Below are 16,608 nucleotides of genomic sequence, written 5' to 3' on the forward strand. Positions count from 1 at the left end.
GGGACAGTCATTGTCTGTCGGCCTAGTCTGCTGATATAATAATTATTAGTTTATATACAACAATACTAGGTGCAAGGGTGTGGCAAGATTCATTTAGTTGTGGGGGTTGACTTATACAATAGGCATAAAGTGTAACTGATGTAAACCTTAGTGATGTGCAGTCTATGTGCTAGCTAGCTAGTCCCGCTGCGCTAGCATTTTGTTGGACTACCGTTTGCGGTCACGCTTACAAGTCTGAAAGCGCTGGTTCAATGACAGTGTAAGTTGTTATTTGGTTGGGAACTTAAGTGCAGTATGATGCATTGGTATAAAACATTTGACAACTGTCGAATTAAATTACTTTTATAGCATAAACACAGCATTACTAGATGTCCCACTTTACCTTAAAAATGCTGTCCCACATTAACTGACATGATCAGGTATGTGGGACAGTCACATAAAATGCTTTTTTTCTTCTAATAAAGCATTATTTTACTAATGTTTCTGTGTGTTTCAATCAGTGGTTAAACCCCTTCAATATGCTGCAATAGTACTTATTGTAACTTCATTTAAATTCCTTTGCCAGCCTTATCATTGAGAAATATAATGTAATATGCCGCTGAACTTTCGATGCGTTTTTTCTGTATAGACCTCTTGTCAAGCCAGATCACGCCTACTCTGATGATGTCAGACAAATAAAAACCACTGCATAGTGATTAGAAGTGTTGTATTTACGAGTCAAGATCAGCTCTGGTGATTGGATGTCAGTTTTGCACATATTAAATCATCAAAATGCATAACTGCCCCACTTTACCTGATGTCCCACATTACCTGAACTCACCCTAACGCTTCTAAGAAGCTCTTAGCGTTAAGAGCGTTGTCATTGACTGTGGCATAAGATCATAGTCATCCTTTCTAAATATCTTTCACAAACAAACAATAACCAACTATACTTTCTCATTCTTTCTGCAGAAATAAACTGTATTAGTGAATTTTGGTAATCTGGGACATTTTTTGCATGCATTTTCTCATCGGAGCTTCCTGATTAACTAGTGTCCCTTTCTGTGACACCACACCAATCACGTTTTGTGATTTCAGTCACATAACATCCACGCTAAACCTAGATAGAGTCAAATTTCTGTGGACTAGACATTGTCATTGCAGGGTAGAAAACGCTCTGGAGTTTAGGTGTCCCACACTACCCAATGTCCCAGATTACCCAAATTCACCCTACATTGTTTCAGGAGATGTTTTTGTCCATTTTTGAAATACAGATTCTCTGTCAATATAGGAAATTTATGCTTTGGCCATACAGATTCAAAACGCATGTCAAATGCAGGCTTTATTTCTAAACACTGAAACATATCACATTTATAATTATAAAACACCATAATAAGTGTAGCATAATCCACTTCCTTGCATTAACAATAGGAATGTTTTCAAAGCTAAAGGTTCAGTGAACAGGTCTTAAGGCCTGTAAATAACCGCCATGTTTTTGGTTTATTAGGACCAATTCAGATATAACAGTTGGAGAATGTAAGAAAAGGATAGAGAATATAATTTCAATTGCATAAATTTATTTTCACTTAACTGCAAATGATTGAGTTTTATGCATCAATGCATGAAAATGAATAAACTAAAAGGGCCCTTTGTCCAATGTGTTCAAAAGTGACTACTTCTACTGGCCGCAACATCCCTTGTGCACGTGGCAGTTAATTGATGACGTGGTTATTGTTGATGCTGGCCTATGGTGTGTGTGTGTGTGTGTCATGGGGCTTGTCCTAAGGGCTTTTGCGGTGCTTGCGGCTGCTGCTGCTGCTCGTGCTGCTGCTGGCAGAGCTGAGGGGCCGTGGAGAGGTGATCAAGGGGGGGGACGTCACAGACAGTCCCAGGCCCAGCTCCAGGGTCTTGGTCGGGGGAGACCGCATCCCAGATGCCCTGGGGCTGCTGCTTGTTGATGACCCAGCAGACCTACCGTATACAAAGCAGCATACGAATGTTGTTTGATGAGGAACTCAGAATGAGGAAGAGATGTTTGGAGGAGAAGTGTTAACATGTTACCTGAGGGAGGCAGAGCTACGAGCAGAGCTGGTCTTGGAGCTATGACGACTGACTGGGGTGGAGGCAGGTGAAGGAAGGGGCAGGTGAGCCTGGAGGTAAACAGGTACATTTACTTGACGAGGAAGGCAAGGAGCAACTAACCGTACTCCAGAATTTATAGTCGTTTTCATTGCTGGATGTGATTTCTACTGTAAGTGTAGTTTGTTCAGGGTTACCTGAACGAAGTACAGCTGTAGAGCAGATCCGATGTCAGGATGTTCCTCCATGATCTCCAGCAGCATCTTGTTGATGGACCTGTTGAAGTCCTTCAGCTCCCTCAGTGCAATGTCCTTCTCCTCAAATGTCTCCTCCTTACTTTTTCTGGCTGACCGGATCTCTTTGGTCAGTTTAGAGCACTATGATGGGGGGAGGGTATTTCAATGTTTTTTTCTCAAAAGGGATTCAACGGAATGAGGAAGTCAAATTGTGCTTTATAGTGTTATAATAATCATTGCAATTTTCCTAATAGCCATGAGTCTAAAATGTCTTCAGATCCCAGTACGGGTAACAAATCATTGCAATAGGATGACTTGGTGCACAACAAACCGTTTTTGTAACTCGGTCCAGTTTTTCCTGCTGGGAAACAAGTTCTCTGTTGATGGAGAGGATCCGTGACTGAGTCTCCTCTGTCCTGTTGTCCTCCTCACCCTCTTCCTCTAGCAGGCGGTCCAGGGTGTCTTTCATACTCTACAATGAACACACACACAGACAGGACAAAGACCAGTTCAGCAGGAACCAAACATACGTGTCTATATTTACACTCTTTGTTGTCACAGCCACTCAAGGGGGAATGCAGCACCATTTATGGATGATGAGCACAAAAAGGACAGATAAGGACAGGTGCAGTGTTCCTGCGCGCTGAGACACAAGGAAGAGGCTGAATGATAAACCCAGAATGTGAGCCAGGGCGTGGCGGGAAAGGTGTGCCGAGGGCAGTGAGCCAGGTGTCAGTCAGGGGGAGCTACCTGGACGTCCTCCTGGAGCTCTCTGATCTGGCGCCTCTTGAACTTGTACTTCTCCTCAACTGCCCTCTTCTGTTCCTCCAGCCTCAGCTTCTCCTGGTGCTCCTCACCTGCGACACACACACACACACTCACATACAATCACATAATCACACAATCACACACACAGATCAGGTAGGATCTGTGTAATCTGTGTCTGGCCTCTCTGAGTCTGCACATGTCGTTAAACACCGATGCTATCATGTGGATATGACAGAAGACAGGGATATCTAAGAGGTATGTCAGTCTAACATACTGTGATTCTGATAGACAGAGGTGGGCGGGGGAGGGAGGGGAGGGGGGGGTGCAATCCCGTCATACATACTGGACTCTGTGACTTTGGTGAAGCATTTGCGAAAAGTGCTGTTGTGGTTGTTGACGACGTGCAGCGTGTTCTCCAGAGCTCGGATCTCTTTCTCCATCTTGCGGATTTTGGCGTCCAGGTCGTCTCCTTCCCGCTGGAGCTCCTCCTTCTCTTGGGCGGCCTGGAGGGAAGCGCACGGGGGTCGGTCGACGAGGGGAACGCTTTCAAGGGCAAAGATGGCCAGAGGATGTCACAAAGCCCCTCCTACCTTGATGACATAGTAGGCCTGGGACTTCTCCTCCTCCCCCTCAGGAGCCGCCATGGTGATGGTCATGATCTCGTAGCGGGTCCTCATCTTGTCAATCTTGGACAGTCTCTCGTGCACCTCGGCGCTGGAAAACAGAAGAAGCACTCGGGTCACAGGGGGCCTCTTTGAGGAGAGAAAAAAGGCCCAAGATGGTCCTCGAAAAGTGAACGATTTCGACTTTAGAACCAATCGACCCCCCCGGTCGGCCGCCACTAAATGACGCGGAGGAAGTGGGTGGAGGGGAGGGGCATTTGGACGCAGTCACCTGAGGCCTTGACGCTCCTGGTCAGCGATCTTAACCTGCTTGCAGAGCATCTCCCTGTGGACCCTGATCTCCTCCTCCCTCTCCTGCATGGCCGTGCGCAGCTGCAGCCTCCTCTTCTCCAGAGACAGCACGCCATCAGCCTTGTCGTACAGCAGGTCCCTCAGCCGCTTGATCTCCAGCTTCATGATGTTGTCCTCCACCATGGTGTCCTGGCAACCAGAGAGGTCAAAGGGGCAAGACGTGTCCCGTGAGTGGCGGGCGGCGTCCACTTACAGGCGGTTGTCATTCATCGTGGATCTAGACATTTCCTATGGTTGAGGGGGGTCAGTGCAGCACAGGAAGGCTACTATGTGGATCAACGGTGCGATGAGGGACGTCACCTGCTTCTTGAGCCTCAGTTTCTTCAGCTCCTTGTCAGTGGTGTCATTAAACAGGTTGAGCTCTTCGATCTTGGTGGTCATGTTTCGATTCTCGGCTCCAGTCTTCTCCGTCTCTTTCTTCACACAGCGAATGTCATCCTGTCAGTGGGCGGAAACAGATACTCAAGTGAGACGGTAGCCCAATCCAGCAGATGGTAGCCCAATCCAGCAAAACCGGCTACTGAAAAGTGCAGGCTAATACTAGAGGCGCCGGCCTCTTCCGACAAACAGAAACATGGGAGCTGACGGAAAAAAGCACAACGCGAGGTCCACTCCTACCCGTGCCCTGCACCAGGGGGGTTTGTGAGAGGATGTGTGTGTGTGTGTGAGATGGTGACCTGGAGCTTCTTTAGCTGGGTGGTGAGCAGGCCGGCCGTCCTCCTCTTCTCCTCCAGGGTCTGGGCCAGCTGGCTGGTCTTGTGCTCCAGGGCCTGCTTCTCCTCCGTGTTCACGTCTCCTTTAAGACGAGACATCTTCCTCTCCAGCAGCTTGATCTGGAAGTCCTGTTGACAGGGAAGAGGCAGTGGTGTAGATGAACTAACATGACGTCCACACATATCTCGTGGTAGTAAAGGAAGCGATGATGGTATTTAGAGTCATTGAGTGGATGGTTTGAGGTTGGATGCTCGGAAAACAAATCAGATCCATGACAAAATAAATACACCGATTCATTGGATACAAAAAGTGTGAGGTCCTCTCCCATGCCTGGTTGTAGATGATTTTCTGCTGTTTGAGGGAGTCCTGGTCCAGTCTGGTGAGGCGTGTGTCCAGGGAGGCAAGGACGGCCCTGCTCCCAGACAGCTGGGCCACAGCATCCTTCTCCCGCAGCCTCAGGGCCTGCAGCTCCTGGCTCTTCCGGAACAGCACCTGCCGCTGGCGGTGCAGCTCAGCGTCCACCTCCTGCACCCCAAGGAAAGAATACACAAAAAACACGGCGCGGAATCAGTTCAGGTAGAGTTACGTGTCAGTCGAATGGTTCACACCGGCGGGTCGAAAAGGTTCTCGATTTGTCACAAAAACAGGGTCTCACTTTGATGGCTCGCTCCTCCTCCTTCACCATCTGGTCCATCTGGGCGGCCCTCTCCTCCACCGTGAGGGCTGTTTCCGTCACGGCCCTCAGCTTCTCCTCCAGGGCCAAATGATGGAGTTTGTCCGCCTTGACTCTGCAACCACACACACACGCGTAGCCAAACCATCGCTCAGGTACAGGGGGACAGCCCAGCTGACCAACCATAGAGGAGAACAACCAATGAGGTCTGGGACAGAACATACTTCTTCGTTTTGACCTGAATCTCTTTTCTCACGTTGGCCAACTGTGACCTCATCGATTCTACTTCCGTGGCTGAGCGATCCACCATGCCCCGGAGACTGTCCAGCTAGAACACACATGGATCAGAAACATCCGATCAGGAACCACCCATTAAAAACAATGCCGTACAGTCAAATCGAATCAATGATAAGATTTAGGCCAGTAATACAATCTCATTTAGCAACACTGTGTTTCCAAGCAGGAAGTCATGACTCAGAGACTGCTGACATTGAGAAGGAGCAGGTCTGCCTTACCTCATCCACTAGTCTGATGCGGTTCCTCTCCTGCTCCTGGAAGTCCAGTCTGAGCTTGGCTGCCTGTCTCTCTGCCGTGGTTATCTTTTTCTCATACTCCCTGTTGTTCTCTATCTCTCTCTCCAAAAAGGTCTTCTTCTCTTGGATCACACCTTTCCTCTCTCTGATATCTTGATTGACTTGGGTTAGCAGCTGGAGGTGAGGCAAAACAGTATATCATGTACACCTATCAATTAAAACAAGTTATGTAGATAAATGTTTTCAGCAAACTGATACACTTGTCCTGTCATTTATCATTCATAAAAGGCTAAAGATGTGCTTGTTCCGGGAGTATAACGATGTCAGATGTTAGTTTATTTCCTTCAGGAACTCAATGACACTTATTGAGGGACTTGTTGCACTTGCTGGTTTGTTGTAACTGATTTAGCTGCTTGTACTTGCTGTGAATGATATTATTGTTGCTGTCCTCCAGGTACACTCTGGGCACTCTAGTGGATCATGTCGTTTAATTGTAACTTGTTTAAGGACATGCTCTTCTGGTTCCACCCATTGGCTCTTTGCTTTTGCTTTTCACAATGTATGCTTCATGTTTTGGCTACCCACATTGTTTTGGGGGCTATCTCGTTGTGTATGATCATTGACCTATGCACCTTTTGCTCTTTCCTGTAAGTCGCTTTGGATAAAAGCGTTGGCTAAATGACTAAATGTAAATGTAATGTGTTTACAACCCAGAGAAAGGTAACATTGTATGCCTCCATCTAGTGGTCACCATTGCACACTGCTGCATCTCTGTGTCCCTTTTCTTCATCTGCTCAATGCTGTTCTCCCACTGGCGTATGAGGTCCTGTCTCTCCAAGTGGGCCTGGCGGAAGTTCTCTGCTGTCTTATCCAGTCCAATCTAATCACACAACACAAGGCATAAGTGGTCACTGATGAAAATAAACAATGTCTGGTCCTGGTATGTGTGTGAACAGCGCTTTAATTATCGACGTAATTCATTCATCGAGATAATGTTTGTTTGTTTTGTACCTGTGCTGACATGGTCTCAGTCAGTTCGTTGTCCAGAGCCTTGCGTTTCTGATTGGCCTCAACAGTCTTCTTCTCAATGGCCAAAGTAAGCTCCTGAGAAGAAAGGAAGCAAAGAGGCATTCAAAAGGAGGTCCATTTGAACCTGAGCAGTAAACTACAATCCCAGAACCAGGAATGTGGTTCTGAACTACTGTGTTCCAGCAGACACCCTCCCCTCCTGACCTACCCGTATCCTGCTCTCATCCTGCTGGGCATACTTGATGATGGCCATAGTGTCCTCGTCTTTACGCGCTGACTCCTCCAGCCAGGCATCCAGGGTCTGCTGGTCCCAGTTCAGCTGGCTCTTCAGCTCCTCCAGCTTCTGAGAAACCTTGAAGATGCTGTTCTGAGGGTGTGTAAGTAACCATGCCTGAATGTAATGGTACTATAGATCAACCGTATCATAGAATGTGAACTAAGTTTAATGGTTTTGTATCATTAGTCAGTGACCAATGACTAACAACTGATAACAAAAACGTTTAACAATAAAACGAGTGTAACGATGAGGGTACCTCCTGCGAGTTTTTTTTCTCTCGCAGAGCTCCAAGCTCATCTTCCAGCTGTGACATCTCTTGCCGCAGACGACCCATCTCTCGTTCAGCCAGCGCTTTGAAATGCATCTCTGACTCTGTCTCTCTCTCCCTTGCCTTGCATAGTGCCTGCACAGAAATACACACTGTCACGCCGGCTTAACAGCCAACTGCAAAGTTAAAAAAAAAACATGTATTTTTATTAATCATTAACACGTATACACATTTCGTACAAAACAACAAAGTTCCAGTACCATCCATGTTGGATCAGTACGTACTGTGCAATAAAGAACATGTACCTGAGTTTGAGTTAACTCTTGCCTAACATTTTTCAGGTGTTCTTCCATGGCTTGTATCCTGTCTTTGCATTCACAAAGCTTATTGTCGATGAGCATCTTTTCCTTTTGTTTCCTCTGAAGCTGTTGAGGCGCAAAGAAGCTACAGGTAAATGTTGGCTAGCAAGTTCCTGTACACGTATGGCATCTTTCCAAAATTGAAAAGTTGGCTATGCAATGGCTGGGCTAGTTAACACATACCCAATAGTCAGCAATTATTAAAATGTGAGGCGGTGTGTAGAATAGCATCTAATTACCTACTTACCTCATCTTCCAAAGCTTTATTCTCTGCATTGGCAACTGGGATAGCAAAACCCTCATCCCAGCCCACCTCTGATAATAGAGCGCTAGACATTACTACAGTAAACCACAAAAGCTTTTCGGATAGCTGATTAGTAAACAAACAAATGTCTCTGCAATGTTTTGTCTATTTAGATAGTCCTGCTCGTTTGTGCACTTGACGTTAATTAACTTTCTTTGAAAATGTAGACCGAGCTATCTGAAACCTCGGTATGTTTTCAGCGTTTGTGCCTAGCAACTGAATCAGGTGGTTAGTTACCACCCCATCCGGTTATGAACTGCACGCGCCACAAGGAGGCGATGAAACATTTACTATTGATTCGATGCGAATGTTTAATCCATCCACGGATTCTATTTGAACATCGAATTATTAATATGAGACATCTAATTTAAAACTATCACATCCTCAAATTCGAGGGAAAGTGATAGTCTTTATCCTACGATACAATATGTATTGTACGGTACTAACTTGGAAAAAGCGTTCTTAATGAAGATGATTCCGGTTAAATTGTGAAATATTGAGCAGAGAATTTAACATATGCAATACATACTTACCCAATTAATATCTTTTGGTACACACAGGAGATTTGCAATAATACGTTGGACACAAACAGTCTGTTTTAAACATAAAAGAGATACCAAATTTAAACATTTATTTCCTTATACATTTGTGTGTATGTAATAGCATTACGCCTAAAAACAAACAAATATTACAATCAATGTTTTGTACTGGTCTCTCACACAAATGCTTCATAAAACAAACAAATCATAGCAGGAATGCACACACAGTATTAAAATTCAATTTAATATTTGAAGAATTACATTCCCTCAGTAACCCTTGTGTTTAGATTATGATACAATTGTATTTGTCTTTCAGGGTTTCAGCTGCTTTGAGCAAACCTCAACCACATCAACTAAACACTGGGACAGGAACAGTAAGGTCCAAGATGGTGACTCTCCAGTTGTCCAGAGTCAACACAAAAAGACCCATACTAAAGATAAAAGCCCACACCACCACAAGACGACCGAAGAGGAGATATGCCTTTTATATAGTCTTTGTTGTGTAAAACATCTCAAGTCCTGAGGATTTGAAAGGCAACATAATCTCAGCTCAGTGCAGTCCCATGTGCTCTTCACCATCTTGGTTGTGTGTTTCTGTTTCAACAACATTATAGATGTCCACCCCTTGGGCAGCACTAGACAGCCGTGCTTTTGGTCCCGATGTGGGGCCGCGCAAACTCCACAAAATCATCGATAAGAACCGGCCATGCTCCTTGGAAGAGTGGAGGAAAACAAAACAGAAACATAGTTTTAAAGAGAGAGATGAAAGATGTTTTAAAGAGTTTCATGCAAAAAATGAAAATGCTATACATTTTTTTTTAGAAGAGGGCAATGTCTCAGTCAACTCATTTATTGATAACTTAACACACACATTTAGCATTGATAATAAAATCACAAACCTTCCTCATCATAATTGGACATGTCATCTGTTATCATTGTGCTGAAGTCTAATAAGAGGTTCCATGTGTCCTTTGGGATTGATCTTTTATGATGTTCCTATGGAAACAAATATTTCAAACCACATGACTGTCAATTAAAGTCTAGGACATTTTGACTTTTGTAGTAGCCATTAAATGACCCATCATTTAGGGAAATTGAAATGATTAACTTACCACTAAAAATTTGTTCCAAAGCTCCAGGAATTTGAATCTTCCAGCCAGTACTAAATTCCAATACGCAATTGCCATTTCTAAGTCTAGAAAATGTCAGGACATGTCTAATCAGATTATGTCTAAAGTAAATAAAAAATATCAAAATGGATATGGGGAATTAAAAAAAAACTGCTGATCTTACCCAAACCTTTCTGGCCAGGATTCTTTGCAAAGTTAAATGTAAACTGGTAAAAATCTTTAAATTTCCCTTGGTCCTTTAGCTCTTGCTCCATTTTTGGTAGTTGAGCCTTTAGTTTCTCTACACTGTCACATCTGAGGAAAACAAAAGAAGCATTAGCACACATTCAACACTGCATTAATCAAGAGGCATTGCGGATAAATTAAACATTTACAAGCATTCAGCCCAAACCGTAGACTTGAATGAAGACCATTTACCCATAAAAAGACACTGTCTAAAATGTGCACTAACTGAAAGCATCAAAGCCTTTCTTGTTCTCTATTGCAAAGCTGAGGTGGTCCTCCATGTAGCTTTCCTCACCCTTGTTCTGACATTCCATCCATAAACTCCTGTTTGGAAAACTCGCACTGTGTTGCCGCCCGGAATTTCCAGGCAATTAGGAGCACACTTATACTGGCCGGATCCAAGCCGAGATCATCGCAGAACTGCTGGATTCCATCTATTCCAATCTTGTTGTCATCTTGAGGGTCTATATAGAGAATGAAAGTAAAGAATCGGTCCATGCCTTTCCTGCAGTTTTTCTAAAACCACTGCCATGGCGTGAATTCCATCTATCGTTGTTTATTTTAGAGCTGGAAAAAACGTCTTACCTCTGTATCGATTGTAGAGTTGCTCAAGCTTTTTCTTGTCTAACGCTCCTTTCAAGTTTGAAAAGTAGAGCTCTGGATTCTGAAAAAAGTTGTCTGTGGCAACATCTAATTTCCAGTCATTCTGTGACAGACAGGTCAATGCGGTCTTCTCATTCGATTGGGTGAAGATCATGAACTGACGAACTTTATCCTTCTGTGAGGACTTCAGCTTGTTCTGAGAAAAAAAACACATGACAGTTATAGGTGGGTGAAAATATATGAATTCCAGGAGTAGAAGCAGTAAGGGAATACCAGTGCAGGCAGTTCTTAGCAACGATGACAATAGTTTTCAGTTTCTATCAACCACCAGTATAAGTGTTTGCAAGGGACATGGAATAATTATTACTTTGGAGGGGTTTCTGAGCTGTTGCTAGCATCTCATAAATGTATTAAGTGTGCTGCACACTACTTGGCTGCTAGAGATACAACGTGTTTCAAAGACAATGCACATTTGGATTAGAAGCAACACATTACTATCATAACCAGCTAACAAACTGAAAACAAGGAAAAACAGCTTTACATGCAGAACACTTTTGATCCTCATTAGGCTGCTTCTCATGTCTAACGCAGACCTACTGTCAGTCACAGTCTGTCAGAACCTACGTTCTCACTTGACCGACCCCCCCCCCCCCCCCCTTACACACACACACACATCTTAATTTATTAAATAGTTAAGTACTAAATGTGGCTCCCTAGGTAGACGTTTAGTACTGTGACTACTGTAGCTAGCTAAACTATCTGTGACTAACTGCCAAAGGTCAATGATGGTTTACCTTCCTTTTCGTTTAGAAGATACATGCCTAACTGTGCTGCAACAATGCTGACAACTATATGGTTGTTCAATAGCATGAAGAACCAGACATCTACCGCTACCTATATGTCTAACCACTAGTACAACTAGCCATTCAGCTAGCTCAAAAGCAATTAGCAAGCTAGCAAGGAAGCTAGCTCTTTGTTTTTATCCTATAACAAATGTAGCAAACAATCATTTACGCTGGACACCTATTACGTTTATTGCATATAAAGGGTACTCTAATGAAACATATAGAAGATAACGAAGAAAAGATACGAGAAGGGACATTATCATATGTGTTTCTCACCATGTTTGTAATTGCCCGACTCCCTTTTTCCCATCCAGCTACCTCGCTCTCCACCACCTTATCCGCTCATGCGCACTTGGGCACAACATAAGTCTGACACTTGCGCGAATACTTTTTTGAAATCCACTTTTGTTGTCATTGTTCAAGTTTAAATGAACTGTATACATATTGTGAAAGTTCGCTAGCTGAAATTAAGTTAAATAACTGAAAATAAAAATGTAATGACGATGGAACATTTAATGTTGATTTTTTTATTATTATAGAATGTGCATTACAACAACCAAGAATGTCATACAGAATTTTCGCAGATTAGTGAAATTGATCTTCAGGAATTGGAATGAAATCTTAGACAGCCTCAAAGGACACATGGCATAGCGTATGGACATAAGTATTTTTCACCTTCCAGACTTTCTGTAGCATGAACCGGCCTAAACTCATGCAGCATACTTTGCAATATCTATCCGCCATAAAATATAGTCTGCTAAAGTTTTTTTTTTTTTTTACTGTAGGTATATTATAAGGTATTTGCCATTTTTATTTCAATATAGAGGAACGAAGAATCTTTGTGAATTATGTTGGAATATTTTGTTCATAGATATCGTTTTCACTTCTCCGAAGAAATAGTCCGTCAGTATAAAGCCCCTTGCCTTCGTCAGCAGCGATCTTTCCAGTTGCATGCTGAAGTTGGGAACAGAACATGTCTAACGATTCTGCTGATTACAACAGGTAAAAGTTTTAATTATCGAAATAGTTGGAGTAACATATCATAGTGACCGTATCACCCAATTACTGTTTCAGGGGTTTTAACATGTCAATTAATGGCATATTGATGTTGTAGGTAGCTTCTGTACTGTAGCTCACGGCTTAATCACTCAGGCAGCTTCACCCTCTTCGCCCTGACGGAATCATGCTAGTTAGCTGCTAGCTAGTTGTCCGATTTGTGCTACAGAGTGCAGATAACTGTATGACACGATTAAAATGTGTCTACGGAAGTCCGCGTACATGTGGAATGTACATTTAACCTAAACGCTATCACTTTTGGACATTTATGTAATGCCCGGGATCAAGTAGGCCCTACATCTGTGCTACCGCTATAAATGGTTAACTGGTTAGCTACAATGGCCATTATCGGACATGGTTTTTCCTGCTAACGTTACTTAAGCAAAAAACGGATTTGTCAATATACCTTGAATGACACAGGAAAGTATTGCAATGTGAATACTAGCCCAAACTCGTGCCGTGGAGTAGAGCATGTAGGTTAGCTAACGTGGTTAGTGTAGACTCCGGCGGTATCTAACACGTGCGTCATGGCGCGCTGAATGCTGGGTAGTGATGGGGAAGTTTAGATGCATTCGTCTTCATGCAGCGCCGGTGTCGCCTGCAGCCGCCTGCAGCCCGGTGACATGAAGCAGCCAATGGCATTCTCAACTTCAAGGCAGCCGACTGTCGGCGCTGCATGAAGTCCAACGCGCCTAGTGACTAGGATTTGTGAATGTTGTCCAGTAACTCGCACTTCCCACGCAGCTCTTATGTGGTGTGACGTCAGCCTGACATTCCCTTTAAACTGAAGCCTTAACACACACAGAAACGTAATTAAATATGGATTAACCATGATAATCATTAATACACATGGGGAATTTGGAAGAAGTTTGAAATGATGCCTTTACATCTTTCGGGACTGAACCCAAATGGTGACAACTTAACTTCTACTGATCACTTCTCCAATTTCCTGCTGTTTGTTGCAAGAATCAAACGTTAGATTTGTAGCACCCATATTGACTATTGTTCCTTGTTTGGCTCTAGAGATCGAGACCATGGCGATGGAGCCTGATGGCGTCATTGAGGTATTGTCTTAAACTCTTAACCACACATTTTGCAACCTTAACAATGATGTCGAAACAATTACATGTAGTTATTGAATTTTCTTCATACGTTATTTTCTTGTGCAGAGCAACTGGAATGAGATTACAGAACTTTGATGACATAAACCTGAAGAAGAGGGAAATGTATGCCTATTGGTTAGAAAAGCTAACAGCCATTCAACAGAGGGCAATGATGCCTTGCATCGAAGGTACGCAAATTGATTCAATGTAGTTGATGAATGCTTTGTCAGTTATAAACAAGTTGAGTGAAATGATGGCATACCATCTTTCGGGACTGACCCTTATATGGAGATACCTTTTGTATATTACTGATCACTCAAGTAACTTTTAATCTCAAGTGGAACACCCTCTTGTTGCGTGCTAGACTTGAATTCTTTGTAACGTTTCCCTTCCAGGCCTTGTCATTGCACAAGCCCAGTCTGGCACTGGCAAAACTGCCACGTTTGCCATCTTTATCCGGCAGACAGACCCAGGCTCCGGTGCTGGCCCAGCAGGTATGCTGAACCTGAGGTCTGGATAAACATGGGTGTTTAGCAGACCAAGGCGGCATATTGGGACAGTGGCTCAAAACGAAGGTACTTAAGGTAAATGCGATTGACCCTCTTAGGTTTGGTGTAGTCTCTGTCCATGACTGCGTTGGCCTGAAAAAGTGATTGCATGGCTCCACTGGACACCTTATATTCCTGCTTTTCATATTGTGTACTGTTCACACGGAAACATGTTTTGAGTGACATGATGGCATACCATCTTTCGGGACTGACCCTTAAATGGAGATACCTTTTTGTATATTACTGATCACTCAACAGATCCCATCGGTCTGAATCAATCCAAATGTCCACTGCAAATCGATATAGACTCTCTCCTTCCCTCTTGTTTTCCAGATCCAGAAGGTCATTCTGGAACACTACGGGGGGGGGGGGGGGGGCTGCCATGCCTGGATTGGAGGGATTAACGTCCGCTGTGAAATGCAAAAACATTGGGCACCCCCAACCGTGTGTTCGACATGCTTAACAGGAAATACCTGGTTAAGTACACTGTAAGTACCTGCTACCTCTGGCCTCAATCAACCATCATATCTTCTGTTGCAATTTTGAGCCCTCTTATCCTCAGCTGACTGTTTAGGGGTGTTTTGTTGTTGTTGTTGTTGTTGTTAAATCTGATTTGTCTACAGCCCCTAAATGGATCGAGATGTTTGTCCCGGACGAGGCAGATGAGATGTTCTAGAAACTCCACACAAACACAGGTTGGTAGAGCTCTTTTTATTGATTTTCTTCCAGATTAGGGTTGGGTGAACACCCTCGCCTCGGGCACTTCCACATAAAAGAACTGTGCTTAAACTGCAGAATCCAGGTTCTCCTGCTTTGTGCAGTCGTGCTAGCAGAGTGCCAGCGTGGAAGGAGAGCGAACGTGCTGCGCCGCAAACGAGACGCGGCCGAACCTCTTTCTTAATGTTCGGTGGCCGTCGTCTCGAGGCCCAGCACCACATGTCATCTGGTGCTCCACTCTGTGTGTTGGTTTGTTAACGTGGATGGTTTGAGTCTCCAGCCAGTAACATGGCCCACACTGTCTTTCCCAGGTGGCCCTGCTCTCAGCCACCATGCCTGCGGACGTGCTGGAGGTGACCGAGAAGTTAATGAGAGACTGCGTCCTGGTGAAGGGGGAGCTCACCCTGGAGGGCATCACGCCGTTCTACATCAACGTGGAGCGACAGGTGGGTGTTTCATCTCCCTTTATTTGTCAACAACCCTGCGTTTTTCATTTGTCGTTATTTTATTTTTTGACTTGAATATGCAACTGCAGGGGCCCTCCCTTCTCTTTAAAGCACCCTGCTAAAACTGCGACTGCTAGGCCTCACAGCTTGGCTCTTGCAGACATGTGAGTATGGGTACACCGGAGAAGGACAGCAACGGCTCGGCGTCGTAAACGAGACCTGGACGGACCTCTTTCTTAATGTCCAGTGTCCTTGGTCTCAAGACGCTGTGCTACATCAGTCCCCTTCGCATGAACCGTTAGGAGGGATTCTAGCTGTTTTATTTGGCGTACTCGTCTCGCCGCATGGTTTACCGTGCGATTTTTGTGACTCGGACATGACAACTGGCCCCAGTTTCTTTCCATAGAAATCTGTTACATATTCTCAGACGACATTTATAATCGGGGGGGGGGGGGGGGGGATTATTCTTTGTCTATTTCTCACCTTGGATTTGTCCTTCTTAGGCCCGTGGAATTGATGCACAGCAAGTTTCCCTGATCATAAACTAACATTAAGAGGACAAGCGGATTCTTCGAGACGTTTTACAACACCACTGGAGAAACTGCCGGTGAATGTGGCAGACATGATCTGAGCCTTCTGGGTTTGATCTTTCACATGCAGCAGTGATGGTCAACAACTCCCAAGTTGCTGATCCTCTAAACTCCTTTCAAATGTTAAACATTGACTCTGATTTGTGTAAGCGAGGTGACATCAATGTTGGTTGCTCTGGGACAATTGTAGATTCTGACAGTTGGAGCTGTGATGATAATGTTTTTGGGCATTCTTTCGATTATCAATGTGTGTTGGATGTTCATTTAGTAATGGTCTACTTGTGGACAAAGAGGGGTGCTGTATTAAGTTAGAAAATTGTTATGCATGCATGTGAAGTCTTAAGCTGAAAATGGCTGCCTAGGTAGGCTCTCCTGCCAACTAAATTTCTTGTCTGTGCAAACTTTCTTGGCAAATAAACACCCTGATTCTGTAGTGTAGAGCCAGATTGTATTGATTTATTTGCCTTTTTCCCCCCCCCTGCCTGTTATAACGCTTCAGACTAAGATAATATAAGTTATGTTTTATAAATATAATACATCACTTTTTCGTAGAGCTTTTCCTCATGAATTGTATGAAAATCTAATTCACTTATTTTATATAAACTGATCTACG

The 16,608-nt window shown here is 44.0% G+C and overlaps 3 protein-coding genes and 5 non-coding genes across 9 annotated transcripts; 6 read left to right on the forward strand and 2 right to left on the reverse strand.

Moving 5' to 3' along the window:
* Positions 1-1,298: 1,298 nt before the first annotated feature.
* ccdc39 (coiled-coil domain 39 molecular ruler complex subunit) lies at positions 1,299-8,420 on the reverse strand. Its single transcript, XM_084708540.1, has 20 exons — positions 8,137-8,420; positions 7,836-7,955; positions 7,519-7,665; positions 7,194-7,352; positions 6,968-7,060; positions 6,708-6,836; positions 5,939-6,130; positions 5,648-5,751; positions 5,406-5,538; positions 5,081-5,275; positions 4,714-4,878; positions 4,337-4,474; positions 3,957-4,165; positions 3,653-3,776; positions 3,406-3,565; positions 3,045-3,151; positions 2,626-2,766; positions 2,256-2,435; positions 2,041-2,129; positions 1,299-1,950 (listed from the first exon to the last, which is right to left on the reverse strand). The coding sequence occupies exons 1-20, from the start codon at positions 8,224-8,226 to the stop codon at positions 1,761-1,763; spliced, it is 2,865 nt and encodes a 954-aa protein (XP_084564666.1). The 5' UTR covers positions 8,227-8,420; the 3' UTR covers positions 1,299-1,760.
* A 389-nt stretch (positions 8,421-8,809) lies between these two features.
* Positions 8,810-11,903, reverse strand: dcun1d1 (DCN1, defective in cullin neddylation 1, domain containing 1 (S. cerevisiae)). The gene is made up of 7 exons (XM_084707253.1): positions 11,812-11,903; positions 10,673-10,886; positions 10,383-10,551; positions 10,026-10,156; positions 9,845-9,927; positions 9,632-9,728; positions 8,810-9,444 (listed from the first exon to the last, which is right to left on the reverse strand). The coding sequence occupies exons 1-7, from the start codon at positions 11,812-11,814 to the stop codon at positions 9,368-9,370; spliced, it is 774 nt and encodes a 257-aa protein (XP_084563379.1). The 5' UTR covers positions 11,815-11,903; the 3' UTR covers positions 8,810-9,367.
* A 543-nt stretch (positions 11,904-12,446) lies between these two features.
* LOC146271040 (eukaryotic initiation factor 4A-I-like) lies at positions 12,447-16,433 on the forward strand. 2 transcript variants are annotated; one of them, XM_084708461.1, is made up of 8 exons: positions 12,447-12,537; positions 13,615-13,655; positions 13,761-13,882; positions 14,090-14,278; positions 14,576-14,730; positions 14,866-14,937; positions 15,271-15,405; positions 15,909-16,433. In XM_084708461.1, the coding sequence occupies exons 5-8, from the start codon at positions 14,698-14,700 to the stop codon at positions 15,951-15,953; spliced, it is 285 nt and encodes a 94-aa protein (XP_084564587.1). In that variant the 5' UTR covers positions 12,447-12,537; positions 13,615-13,655; positions 13,761-13,882; positions 14,090-14,278; positions 14,576-14,697; the 3' UTR covers positions 15,954-16,433. The 2 variants fall into 2 exon arrangements, 1 of the variants encoding a protein (XP_084564587.1); XR_014767200.1 differs by having other exon boundaries at positions 12,472-12,537; positions 13,617-13,655.
* Positions 13,457-13,530, forward strand: LOC146271041 (small nucleolar RNA SNORD2). The gene has a single exon (XR_014768447.1). It is a non-coding gene; the product is annotated as a small nucleolar RNA SNORD2 (small nucleolar RNA).
* On the forward strand, positions 13,938-14,012 carry LOC146271042 (small nucleolar RNA SNORD2). Its single transcript, XR_014768445.1, has one exon. It is a non-coding gene; the product is annotated as a small nucleolar RNA SNORD2 (small nucleolar RNA).
* LOC146271043 (small nucleolar RNA SNORD2) lies at positions 14,420-14,495 on the forward strand. Its single transcript, XR_014768446.1, has one exon. It is a non-coding gene; the product is annotated as a small nucleolar RNA SNORD2 (small nucleolar RNA).
* Positions 15,004-15,182, forward strand: LOC146271044 (small nucleolar RNA SNORA81). The gene has a single exon (XR_014768365.1). It is a non-coding gene; the product is annotated as a small nucleolar RNA SNORA81 (small nucleolar RNA).
* On the forward strand, positions 15,502-15,684 carry LOC146271045 (small nucleolar RNA SNORA81). Its single transcript, XR_014768364.1, has one exon. It is a non-coding gene; the product is annotated as a small nucleolar RNA SNORA81 (small nucleolar RNA).
* Positions 16,434-16,608: the final 175 nt, after the last annotated feature.

The sequence above is a fragment of the Hypomesus nipponensis genome, chromosome 10 (assembly GCF_054491055.1).
Source record: "Hypomesus nipponensis isolate SF chromosome 10, ASM5449105v1, whole genome shotgun sequence".
In the NCBI taxonomy this organism is placed as follows: Eukaryota; Metazoa; Chordata; class Actinopteri; order Osmeriformes; family Osmeridae; genus Hypomesus; species Hypomesus nipponensis.

Excerpts from the sequence above, each read along its gene's own strand:
- dcun1d1 (XM_084707253.1), bottom strand. Across the intron at positions 10,157-10,382 it reads GATGGAATGTCAGAACAAGG|ATGTGACAGTGTAGAGAAAC; the intron begins GTGAGGAAAGCT and ends TGTTTTCCTCAG. Across the intron at positions 9,928-10,025 it reads TCCTGGCCAGAAAGGTTTGG|ACTTAGAAATGGCAATTGCG; the intron begins GTAAGATCAGCA and ends GACATTTTCTAG.
- LOC146271040 (XM_084708461.1), top strand. The coding sequence starts at position 14,698 with ATGCTTAACAGGAAATACCTGGTTAAGTACACT. Across the intron at positions 14,938-15,270 it reads GAAACTCCACACAAACACAG|GTGGCCCTGCTCTCAGCCAC; the intron begins GTTGGTAGAGCT and ends TGTCTTTCCCAG. Across the intron at positions 15,406-15,908 it reads ACATCAACGTGGAGCGACAG|GCCCGTGGAATTGATGCACA; the intron begins GTGGGTGTTTCA and ends TGTCCTTCTTAG.
- ccdc39 (XM_084708540.1), bottom strand. The coding sequence starts at position 8,226 with ATGTCTAGCGCTCTATTATCAGAGGTGGGCTGGGATGAGGGTTTTGCT. Across the intron at positions 7,956-8,136 it reads ATAAAGCTTTGGAAGATGAG|CTTCAGAGGAAACAAAAGGA; the intron begins GTAAGTAGGTAA and ends GCGCCTCAACAG. Across the intron at positions 4,879-5,080 it reads AGAAAATCATCTACAACCAG|GACTTCCAGATCAAGCTGCT; the intron begins GCATGGGAGAGG and ends CCCTGTCAACAG.